Source organism: Anser anser, assembly GCF_964211835.1.
Source record: "Anser anser genome assembly, chromosome: 4".
NCBI lineage: Eukaryota > Metazoa > Chordata > Aves > Anseriformes > Anatidae > Anser > Anser anser.
The window spans coordinates 69811738-69823888 of NC_139724.1; the positions used below are offsets into that span (position 1 = coordinate 69811738).

The 12151-nt window shown below is 50.4% G+C and overlaps 1 protein-coding gene across 3 annotated transcripts in view; it reads left to right on the forward strand.

Annotated features, from left to right (window-relative positions):
• The first annotated feature begins 7275 nt into the window (after positions 1-7275).
• The window catches only part of MXD4 (MAX dimerization protein 4), a 40404-nt gene continuing 35528 nt past the window's right edge, over positions 7276-12151 (forward strand). The window contains exons 1-2 of one of the 3 annotated variants that reach the window (XM_083833934.1): positions 7276-7421; positions 7765-7864. In XM_083833934.1, coding sequence (XP_083690060.1) covers positions 7358-7421; positions 7765-7864 — 164 coding nt within the window. In that variant the 5' untranslated portion in view covers positions 7276-7357. The remainder of the gene's footprint in view (positions 7422-7764; positions 7865-12151) is intronic. The other 2 variants (XM_083833935.1, XM_083833936.1) reach the window with 2 other exon arrangements.

Sequence of the window (12151 nt, forward strand, 5' to 3'; positions counted from 1 at the left end):
TGTAATTTTTTATTCTAAACCATACATTACAGATACAGTTCCTATAGAGTGCTCATTTAGCATTCAGTTTCATTCCTCCGTAGGGGTAATTAGCTTCCAATGAAGAAAATCATTTAATTAGGCCCACAACGGATTAGAGCCTGGTGCACAGCCCATCGAAATAGAGGAGAGGATACAAATTGATTTCAACATGTTTTGGGTCGGACTCAAACTTCCAAAGCAAATAGAGAGATAAGACAGCGTCTGCTGACTGTTCACCTGCCAAGTTTTTATGCTGCTAATTTTAGGTGCTGCAGGCAATTGTCCAGGTTATTTACCACCTGGGCTGTTTTGATCTTCTCTTGAACGCATGTATTGATGCACTAGCTCTCTTATCTCTACCGCGGTAATACCGGCCCAACTGTACTAGCAGTACAAGGTTTGGGATCGATTGTGATTCCTCTCTTATTCAGCTGAACAGCATTTTACTTACCTAATTACTAATATCTATTAAGGGCCTGAACTGGCAAAGCTTCACTAAGCAGTCTGAAGTGCTGGACACGCTGCAGAAACGCGCAGCGTTGTCACTGTGGCACAGTAGGTGATATACCCACGCTCTTCCAGACTCACCTGGATCCTCTCGTGGCTAATACCAGTAAGTCGATTCTAGATTTCCTTCAGCTGTAGTAGGTGTTGGTTTTTCCCTGCTGGGAATAAAACTTAAACATTTCCTTAAATACTTGCTGTAGGCCTTTAAATATGTTATAGATATCTGTCCTTCGATGAGCAAAAGGCTGTTCTCCCATATATGTATGCACACAGCTTGGCTCCTGAAGAATGGCTGTATGAAAAGACATTAGGAGTCCGCCTCTAATTTCCTTTTCATTTAAAAATCTGATTTCCCCAGCTTATGATGTGGTTGATCTTGGATGCCCAGGCATCCAGGTAAGAGATTTCCATGCTCAAATCTGTAAATCTAGCTTTCCGTCTTTTCCCTCTCTTGGTTCCTCATTTGTAATAGATATCTTAGAAAATAATGATAGCTAACAGCTCTGTCGGTCTCCACAGGACAAATGAGCTCATTCTTCCGTACTTCCAGACTGAACAGTGATACAAGTTTGTTAGAGATTCTTCCTGGAAATTCAGTAGACATGATTCACTTCACAGATCCCAGGAAGCATGTACCTTAGGTAAGAAAATGTTTTTTTTTTTATGTTCACAGGACAGATGCCATTGAGGCTGCGCTACCAGTAACTGATTTTATTTATAAAGCCCGCAGTTGCCTCCCTCTCCTCGTAAAATGGACCATTTGCCAAAGCCAGACTGGTTTTATCTCCATTTGCTAGTGTGTACATGACCCTGCTCTGTTTCTCTGTCCTGGACTGCAACAGTGGTAGTAGGCACCGAGACAGCTTAGAAGACCATGGCACTGAGCTAGAATATGCTTTTACTGCTATACGAGGTGCTTGTACCAAAGTAACCTAACGGGAAGGCCCGACTGCAAATTTTCTGTTAAAGAAGAAATGTTTAATCCATCAGCTCCTTCCAGCAGCGACTTTAGGCAGCTGCCCATGCCCACCTCCCCCCCAAACACTCTAATGCAAAGTGGGTCTGAGTCACGGTTTCTTCAAAGCCTCTTTGCACTGCATTAGGCTATATATTTTGTGGAAGCTTAATGTGATACAAATGTGCTCAAGGTCCCCTTCCTACACCAGGGAATGTAATAAAGCCAGGACATGTCTGGGATTCAGAACCAAAATCATATAATAAATCCTTCCCTCCAAGTGTAACATAAAGCCCAACACGCTGCACTGGGAACTGGGATACCCGGTCCTACCCCCAGCTCCTCCCCTGGCTCAGTGGCACTGAGTTGGTTTGCCTATGTCTCCGTTTCTTTTTTGTCTTTTAAAATGAAAGCAGCGATACCGCTGCCTTCCGTAAAGCGCTTTGAGAGCGGCAGCATCAGGGAAGATTTTTTAGGAAGATGCTATCCCAAATTATCAGGCACAGCTCAGGTAAAATAGAGTTGATGTGGAGCCAGATGATGGCGTAAATCAGTGCCTCTCAAGCTTTTCAATCTATGCCTCGCTTCAATCAGTTAGGAATAATTTCGTGCCTCAACACAGAAGTGGCCCTGGGGGCTGGAGGCAGGGTACCGCGCGTCTCGCTGCTCCAAGCAGCTCGCTGCTCGAGGAGTGCTGGCAGAGGGAGCATTCAGGGTCCCTTCAGCCAAACTCTCAAGGACGCCGAGACACAAATGTTGTCTTTCATAATGCTGCAATTGACAAGGAATGAATGTTAAAAGGGACCGGTATTCAGTTTGAAGTACTACTTTTTTCAGATTGGACTTTCAGGCATGTCTGTTCCATAGCATTCCATCAACCCTAGCTAAATCCCAAACAGAAAGGTGACAAATCTAACCACTTCTGAAAAGCCGGTGCCTCGAACAGTGCAGGAAGCAACTGAACAATAGCAGGCAGGAGGCTGGGCTGGTGGGCATCACGTACAGAGCCCACCTGCCTGAATACCTGGGGGCGACCCAGGTCCGTAGGGCCCCACGTTATCCATACTGCCCGCTTCTCGTCACGGTCCTCAGACCAGGCTCTCTCCAAGCCCGTACCTGGGTGCAGCTCGAGGGGTATCGCAGGCCAGGCACCAATCTGGGCAGGCACAACAGATGAGACTGCACAGACTTGAGTCCCTCCACACTACAGCCCTTCAAATCTGTAGCAGAAGCTCATTACCCTCAGCATCCCACATAGCATCATGTCACATAACCTCAGTTTTAGGCTCTGAAAGGTTTTAGGCTCTGAAAAGTTTTAGACTCTCTCCGATTCGCTGCAGTACATCTTCAAGCATTTTGAACTTTAAAACAAAAACAAAAACACCAACCCCCTGAACTGAAAGCAAACCACACATAAATAAAGCCTGTGACTAAAAGCCGCACATGCACCAGCAGCAGCCCAGAAGACAGGCAGGGCCAAGAGGCCGCAATGACTACCTGCTGTTTGGGATCAGGGCTGGAGAGTGACCTTCGGCCCTGCTTTAGACAAAGCATCTCAAACTGGGCTCAGGCACTGCCAGAAGTACCACTTCTGGAACTTGTTGCTATTCACCTTACAGGTGCTTTGGTTTCTGCATCTAGAAAACAGAGTTCATGATCTGAATCGCAGGTGGGAGAGAAATTAAATGGGACGCGAGATGCTGAGACAGGAAGGTGAGACTTGTCAGTGCCAGCTCCGAGTGCAGGTCCCCTCCTGTGTGGGAAGACAACTGGAGTTCTTTGCTACTTAACTGAGCCCTGCAACACCCAAGGAAGCAGGGGGATGGACTGCAAGGCACGGCCAAGGAGGCCAGGGTTTTGGACGTAGGGATAAGGTACAGTAGGGTACTGAACAAGATGAAAGAAAGAAATATGCAGTAGCTGCAATGAGCCAAATCTGAAAAGCGTGCAGGGACAAATTATTTCTTCATGGGAGTACACAGTGAATGGTGATCGAAGGAATTTTCTCAAAGTATGGATTCTCAGCTCCAGAGCTCTGCTCACGTGTCGTGTCACAGCATAGGGCAACCGACAGATTTTGGAAAAGAAAGGCCTTGTATCATCTAGAAATGTAAATACTCTCACTCCAATCACGAAGTGCAGGCTGTGCACAAACCACAAACAGTGCAGGTTGTGGGGTGTGGCTACTGATGGCTCTCCCTTCTGTTTCTAAATATGAAGTTTTTAAAACTTCACCATGAAGCGACAGCTACCCTTTATCACTGCAGTCCAGCTGTTACTTTAGCACTCAGCTGTTCCTGCTGCTTTCTTGTAGAAATGGGAAAAAAAAAAAAAAAAAGCTATTTAGAGATGCAAATCTGCAAAACCTTATGTATATTTTAGAGCTTGTACTTTGGTTCTTAAAGGAATTCAGTTGATCTTTCATATCCACCTTACACTTGTGCCTCCATGCTGACCTCACTGAAGCCAGTCCTGTAGTCCTGGTTCATGGGCACAAATAAAACCAGACCCAGACAGATTCACTCTAGCTGTTTTGGAAGTTTGAATGGTGGCTCCTGAGCAGAGCTCAGTTGAACTCACTCTAGGAAATAATCTGGGGACACTTGCTTTATGTTCTCTAACACATTGTTGCACGCTGTACTGAAAGCTCCTCTGACGCAACTACAGGCAGAAGTGTGCATTTGTACAGTCTGCACGCAGCGTACAGCATTTGTTTGCTATGAGCCAATCCATACGCTGCCTTACCTAAGTGCACGTGGATTTACTCCGGGTTCCATCTGCAGGGGCTGTGTGTGTGTCTGTGTATGTCTGTGTGTGGTTACACACACCCTCACTGTTCAAGTAGTTTATAACTCAGACTGAGAGACACCACGAACAGAAATCTGCTGTTTTCGTGACTGGCTGGAGGTTATTTTGTAGCCCTTAACGTTGCGTGACACTTGCTCGTGCACATAGTCCAGCTGGCTTCAGTGGCCTCTCTCTTCCTGAAGCGCTCAGGCTGTGCAGGGAAGGGACCTGGAAAATGGACATATCAATGTCAAATTGTTCGGGATCACCTTAAAACAACTGTTTTTCAAAACCAAATACTTCACATTTAAAAGCAGAAAGTGCAATTCTGTTGAGTCTGATGGTTTTCAACCCAGGAGAGGTTGGATGTGCTGGGTTTCTGACCCTTAGGGAGGCAGGGGAGTGTGTCCCAGCAGCTGCAGCGAGCAGAGAGAGAGGATATCTGTGCATCTTTGCATTTTCTTTACTACATGCCCTATGCATGTGGTCAGGCAAAGGGAACTTTCTTTCTTGCGTGGACGACACAGACCTGTACACATACGGTTTCATGTTATTTCACAGCAGAAAGCAACGTGAAATAGTTTCTAAATCTACTTCCAGATGAATCAACAGCAAAACTACCATGAATTTTGATGGGTGCAGTGAAGACCTTTCTGTCTCATCGACATGCAGCACAATTTCAGCAGTTCAGGCAGTAAGTAGAAAATCTTGGAGCAATTTTTTTTTTTAATGCTGCAATCTATACACCAAATTCCCTTTTGTCATGGAGTCTCGCTTTTTCCAAGCAGGTGTAAAATTCTTTGAAACTACACCACAATGCTTTCCTTACAGCCTTGTATTTTGTCTCATCCCGGAGGCCTGGACCAAATGGCAGTAAAATGTGATCAGCAACATTTACCAGCTACTTACATTTGCATATCTGAGGCAACAAGATACAGACTAGTAAAGAAAAAAAAATAAAGGTAAAGCATAACCCTTATTTTAAATCTGAATCACTAGTCTCCTCTTAAAAGGAAACTGTAGCCGAACACGTAGGAATTGATGTCTTTTGCCAAGGAATAAACACAGAAGAAAATATTCTGCACCCCTGCTATATGCTGAACAGCTCTCATTCAAACAGTTCAATTAAAATCCATGGGACCACTTGTGTGCCTAAGTGCTCTTCGGCAGGAGGACCTATTACAGGCTTCCAGCGCTTTTGGCCCGAAGACGTACCAATGCGCATTCAACGGCACAGCTTAAAATTTATCTATTTTAAAACTTCTTGCTCATGTTAAAACCAACATTTTCAGGCAACAGCTGCGCAGCAGCTATCTGAGATAAGAATGCGAAGTTAAGAGCGCAAATAGGCTGGCGTGGACAGGAAAGGTGCTGAGCTCCTTCCTGTTCAGCGTAGCCTACGCTAGGAGCCAGACTATTCTGGTAGATGGCTTCTGCGTTCGCAGATGACAAAAGGCAGCTGAACATGCTGGCAGGGGTTGGAAAGCTGGCAGTAGTTCTGACTGCATTTCTGGGAGCTTTTCACTGTTTTTTTTTTTTTTTTTTTCTGCAGGTTAGGTTTTCTATTGTGTACGGTTTAGTAATTCTTTTAACTCTGCGTATTTTTGCAGTGCTGCTGTTTTCCTCTTGCCTGCGTGCCGTAAGGGGTCATGGATATACGTGCCGGGCTCTTTTTTTGCACAGATCTCTGCCATCCAATTTGTACCACCTTTTTCATTCCTATTCGGTTATTTCTGTACTCACCACTCTTGAGGCTTTTCCTTAATTCTATTCATACACTGACATTATTTGGTATTATACCCTCTCATAATGAGCAGCAGGACTGCGATCTGTCTGGAACATCAGACAGAATTAGGTTGAAAATTAGGAGAAATTTCTCCTCAGAAAGAGTGGCTGGGCATTGGGACAGGTTGCCCAGGGAGGTGGTGGAGTCACCGTCCCCGGGGGTGTTCAAGGAAAGGCTGGACGTGGTGCTTAGGGACACGGTTTAGTGGTGAAAGCGGTGGTAGGGATGGTTGGACCACATGATCTCGGCGTTTTTTCCCAAAATTGCCGATTCTGTGACACCCCTCCACGGCAGCCCCCAGCACCACACGGCCCCGCGCACGCGCAGCGCGGCCCCGGAGCGGGCCTGGCGGCTCCTCAGCGGGGCTGGGCGGGGAGCGGCGGCGGCGGCCCGGCCCCTTCCGCCCGGCGGGCAGCGATCGCCTCGCACCCGTGGAACCTCGGGGGGCGGCCGGGCCCGGCGGGGCGATGGCGGCGGCGGCGCCTCCCGTCAGCAGCAGCCGGGCTCCCCCGCCTCAGCTTTTCCGCTTAATTTCACCTAATTTTACGTCATTTTATTTAATTTCACTTCATTTTACTTCATTTTACTTCATTTCACATCATTTTATTTCGTTTTATTTCGTTTCATTTCATTTTATTTCACTTTATTTCCCATTTCTCCTCGTTCTGCCCGCCGGTTTGTTTTCCCCCGTCAGGCGCTCTCGCCCCGCGTGAGGCGCTGCCGCCGGCTCCGCCCCCTCCCTGCCTTGCCTCTTCCTCACAGCAACGCCCCGCCTCCCCCCGCACCGCCCATTGGCTGCCCACGCCCTTCCTCCCCGCCCCCCCGCCGCACGCCACGCCCCATTGGTCCCCTCACCCTCCCTTATTTGCATGCCGCCCCGCGGACCAATCGGCGCCCGCTGGCTGCTTAACATGCACGGAGCCAGCCACTCAGCGGGCGCGGGGGCCGGGCCACCACGTGCTGTTGCTAAGCTTCGGCTTCTAAATTGTTACTATAGCGGCCAGCCAATCGCGGCGCGCGCGGCGATCTGTCAACATTCCCTGCCCCAGCCAGAGGAAAAAGGGGGGTGGGGGGGAGTGGAGAGCTCTGCCTTCCGATTGGCCCGGCGGAGGGGGCAGGTCCCGCCCTTTGTGCGCAGCGCGCGCGCGGATTGGCGGAGGGGGCTGCCCGTCGGCGGTGTGTCAAATGTAGGTTGCGCGGGGTGCCTTATAACCGGGGAGTCCCCCGCGTGTGGGGCTCGGCGCGGAGCGGGCGGGGGGGGGGGCGGCGGCTGTGAGGGGCTCGGCTCGGCGCACCCAGCCATGGAGCTGAACTCGCTGCTCATTCTCCTGGAGGCGGCCGAGTACTTGGAGCGGAGGGACCGAGGTACTGGGGGGCGTTGAGAAGCGATCGGACCGCAGCTTTCACCCCCCCCCCATCCCCTTCCCCCCCCTTTGGATGCATGCTCCGCCTGGGGGTTTATTTTTATTTTTTATTTTTCTTAGGGTAATCCCCCTGCTTTGGGCACTCGGGTTTCGTTTGTTTCACCTCGGTGCCTTTATCTTTCGCCTCGCTTCTTCGCGAGGCGCCAGAATAACACCCAAACAAATCCAAAAAAATAAAAAAAACTGTTCTTTTAAGGTTCTGGCAAAGGGAATTAAAAAGATGCATGGAGGAAGAAAAAATAAAAATCTATGTACGCTGCCACTAACGCTGACTTTGTCCCCAGAAGCAGAACACGGCTATGCCTCCGTGCTGCCCTTCGCCAGTGACTACTCCCGCAAGAAAACAAAGGCGGCCCCCCTGGCCAGGAGAGCCCCCAGCAGCAGGTAACGCCGAGCCCCTGGCCTGGCTCTCCCCCCCTGTCCCGGCAGTCGCCATGTTTTTCCCTTGGCTGGGCTTGGCTCTGTTTTGATCCGCCGTATAAACACTGCCACGCGTACACCAGCTCCTCGCCGCGCTCCCGCTGCCGCCGGCTTCTCCTGCGGCCCTCAGCGCCGCCGCCCAGGCCTCTCCCTGCGTGGCACTCCTGCCTTACGCCCCCCTTTTTTTTCTTCCCTAACACCCCCCTCCCCACGCTGTTTATTTCCAAAGCCCTGCCAGGCTGCCTTGCCCATCCCCAGATGCGGCCCCGGTTGGGGTGGCGGGGCCCAAAACCCAACGCCGTGCTCCGACTTCTCCTCCAGACTTCTCCTCCAGGTGCCAGAGCAGGAGGTGTCGGAGTGAACTTGACCCCTCCAGGGCTCCTGCAGCGCCGCTGGGCAGCTCAGCCAGCCGGCCGGCCAGTCCCGTGCCCCGCCGTCGAACCGCACGACCCGGCCGTGGTTTATCGTGGTTACCGCACGGTTTATTTAATTTTTTTGTTTTGCCCGTTGTTTTCCTCCCCGCAGCCACTACCTGTGCTGCGATGGCATTAGGGGAGGGCTGCTGTGCGCAGGCTCTCTGCAGCTTTGTTTGCTGCTCCGGCAGTGGCTGTGTACGTGCAGGAGGCTGTCTTACAGGGACAGCGCCGGCCCCCGCCTGGGAACTCCTCCAGCCCTGTGCTCTGCCTGCTCTGCTTCGCTCTTCCAGGGCTGCTTCGGTCTCAAGACGGTGCCCGGCTGGGCCTGCGTGGCCCCGCGGCACGGCGGACGCTGGTTCCTCTAGGATAGCCTAACATGAACTCGGCTCGCACGTGACTTGTTTTCCAAATTGGCCGCCGGTCTCGTTCCCCCACTGGGGATCCCGCAGGGCCCCGAAGGGTTGTGGGGTGCCGAAGATGCAAGCTGAAATCACAAGCTGAGGGGCTCCCTCCTCGATAAAACCACAAGCTCACGAGCCTTTCTGCTCTGCCTGCCGTGGCTGAGCACCGTGTCTTGCTGTGGCCATGGGGGAAGCGAATTGTTCCCCTGCTGCAAGTCAGGCGAACCCTTCTGGGGTTTGCATTGCTGCAGTCCGACAGCTCAGGGTTTTAGTTGAATTCTTTGTCCCCTCTTGGGTTATAGAGAAGTCATCAGTTCATTTTGAAAAGAAAGTCTTCTTAGAAAGAAAGCAGGACTTCGCTGAGACACTGCTCCTGAAGGCTTTTAATTATTTTGCCATGAAGGATGCTTGCTGCCTTTAAAAGAAATTCACAGTTGCAGATTTCTTCTGTCTCTGGTATTCAGGAAATCTGTGTTACTTACAGAGCTATTATTCCATCATTTCCTTTCCTAGGTCTCTTGTCACCCACTGCAAAATAGTTATTTGTCTGAACTGTAAGCTGCTTTCAGGAGTTTTTAGGAGAGGATTTGTAATCTATCAAATACAGCAGAATTAAAAGGTTGCTGCTTGCGGACTTGCTGGCGTTATCGAAGCTGAGACGTGCATGCCTGCTTGCAGTTAGCATCCTGCATTTCTTTCTGACTGGAGGTTTGCATTTACCTGCTCTGACTTTTGCCCTGTCTCTCGCCATGTAGCAGCGGTAACCTTCAGAAATGCCATCCAGCGGCATGCAGCGCACGCATTTACTTGCACTTTCAGTTCTTCCGGCCGCAGCGATCAGCAGCGACTTGTTTGTGCTTTGGGACGAGCCGATGCTCCTCGAGAAGCGGCTCCAAAGGCGGCCACCACCGCGGCAGGGGTCGGTCTCGTTCAGCTCGGCTGCTGGGCTCGCCTGGCAGCGTGTGGAGTGGAGCCGCAGCGTTTTAATGCAGCATCCTGCTCCTTCAGGGGCTGAGCTGTGTGGGCACCTCTGCATTGTACTTACCGGCGCTGTACCCGCTCCTAGCGACCGCAGGTTTGGCTGTGAGCTTAAATTTGAGGGGGGAAAAATTATTCTTACGTGTGAACACCCGGTCTAAAACGTGTGAAGTACACCAGCATCGCTGTTTGTTGTTATTTGGAGCTGTAGGGTCTGAGCCATGGACTAGAGCCTGAATTTTTGGTAATACAGCTACGTCTTCCTCAGCAACTCAAAGATTACCAGAGGCAGACGAGTGGCCAAAGTTCAGAGGACGTGGAGTGGCCGTAGGTGATGCGAAGCACCAGGCAAAGTGTTTGTCCATGCTGTGCCACTCCGACCATTTTCCAGATGCGCTGGGTTCGGAGCATCAGATGGAGGCAGGCACGATTGCCTGCACGTCTGAAGCTCGTGCCTAATTGCTGCATTCTTCTTTTTTCTTACATAAAAGTATGTGCTTAAGGTTGGAGGGGAAGGGAAGGAGCAGATAGCTGCGCGTTTCAAAACTGCAGGGGTTTCGTTGTTGTTTTCGTCATCGGCTTTTACATCCTGCTGCTTGCAGCATCCTCGGCTCCCCGTGTTTACATCATCTGATCAGGCTATGTATATGATATATATTTAAATGATATGTTTTTCATGCCTCATGAGCTAAACACATGTATGTGTGTGTCTGTTAAAGCGTGAAAAACATCTTCCTCCTCATCCTTGCAAAATGGGAGAAGGGAAGGAGGGAAAAGGCGTCGGAGGGAGGGGGGCAGCCCTTGGGGCAGGGCAATCGCATTGGGGTCAGCTCCTCGATTGTGGTCGAATGAGGAGGAGATTTGGCAGGTTTGGGGTCACGGTGGGGAAAAATAGCAGCATAACCGCGTTTAATCAACCAAAATCTATAAGCCTTCTGTCCACTGCAGGAATTTAACAGCTTTGCTTTGCCCACTGATAGCTTCGGATCAAATTTGGAAGTGTTTATCGCTAAGCAGAGCGTTCCCAGCGTGGTTCGTGGCTATCAGACATTATATTTAGCCATCTTTTTCACTTCTACATTAAATTACTTGATTTTGTGTTTTTTTCTTACCAGCTTTCCTACAACATGCCCTTCCCCATGTCACACAAACCAAACTGCTTTGTTTTCTCTCTCCAGTTTGTCGTTTTGCAGTGTCCTCTGCTGAGGTTCAGACTCGTTCTCCTCCAATAGTTTTGACCAAAATCCTCTGGCAAATGAAACCGCCTGCTTGTTTTGCAAGGAGAACAGGAGATTTGAGAAAAGCAGAAGCCTGTAATTGACTTTTGGGGGGAGGAGAGGTAAACCGAGGTCACATCTTGTTACACAAATACTTATCATGTACTTGACCGCAGGATAATAAATGTCTCCTCTTCGCGGAGCAGTAGCTGGAGTTCCTAAAGCAGTGCAATGCAGTCTAATAATTCTTGTTAACGTCTGGCTGGATACAAAGAAAAGGCGTAAAACAAACAGCTGGATTTAGGGGGGTTGTGCCTTGGAAGTGGTAACAGCAAGCCTTCAGCCGGTTGCTGTTTGGTGCAGTGCCGCGGGCAGGTAACGCGTGCGGCGTGCCGAGGAGGAGCGTGACACAGATCCGAAATTCGGTGACGTGTGCCAGCGAGGCAGGGCACTTGGGTAGGAAACCGCCTCAGCCCGCAGGTAGCCGGGCTTCCGTGCTCCCCGTCTGTAGTGACATCCTCAAGCCCAAATGTTTCGGTGCTCACAGAAAACAAGAAATAGGGGGAAGAAGAGAGGATTTGAAATGCTCGCCCCGTGGGCAGCGCCCTTCGTGGCAGTGCCAGAGCACACAGAGAGGATCCAGAGGGCTTGATGCCCTGCTGCTCGTACCCTTCGCAGCCCCGGGCCAGGAAGGTTTACGCCACCGAGCCCCGATGGCCTGGGCTGCGCGTGGGTGCGAGGAGGAGCGGTGTCAGCCCCCGAACGTCCCTGCCGTGAAAGGGTCAGAAATAAGGTAAAACGAAAACTGAAATCGTGGCGTTAGATGCCAGTCTACTGAGGTCACGGATAAATTGACTTGCAGAGAAAGGAATTGGACGTCAGCGGTGCGGCGCTTGGCGTGTTAATTTAGGAGCTGCTTTAGGGAAGGTGGGGGGGAATGAAAGCAAAATAAGCGCCCGTTTATAAATATATCTCCTGTATCTATCAAAATCGGTGTTTTTGTTGGAGTGTTACGTAAATAGACTCGTACTTGGTGCCGTGCTCTGGTGCAGGGTTATGGGCAGAAAAGGATGAAAGCTGCGTTTGGTGTTTCAAATGAAAACAGAGCTTCGTGTCCGAATTCCTCTGTTAGTGTTGGCTCGCGGTGAGAGGCAGCCCGTGCCCCGCAGAGCAAGCCCCTTGCTCTGTGCAGATGTTGTTCCATGCCCACGGCAAGCAGCTGAGGGACCAGAGCCTGAT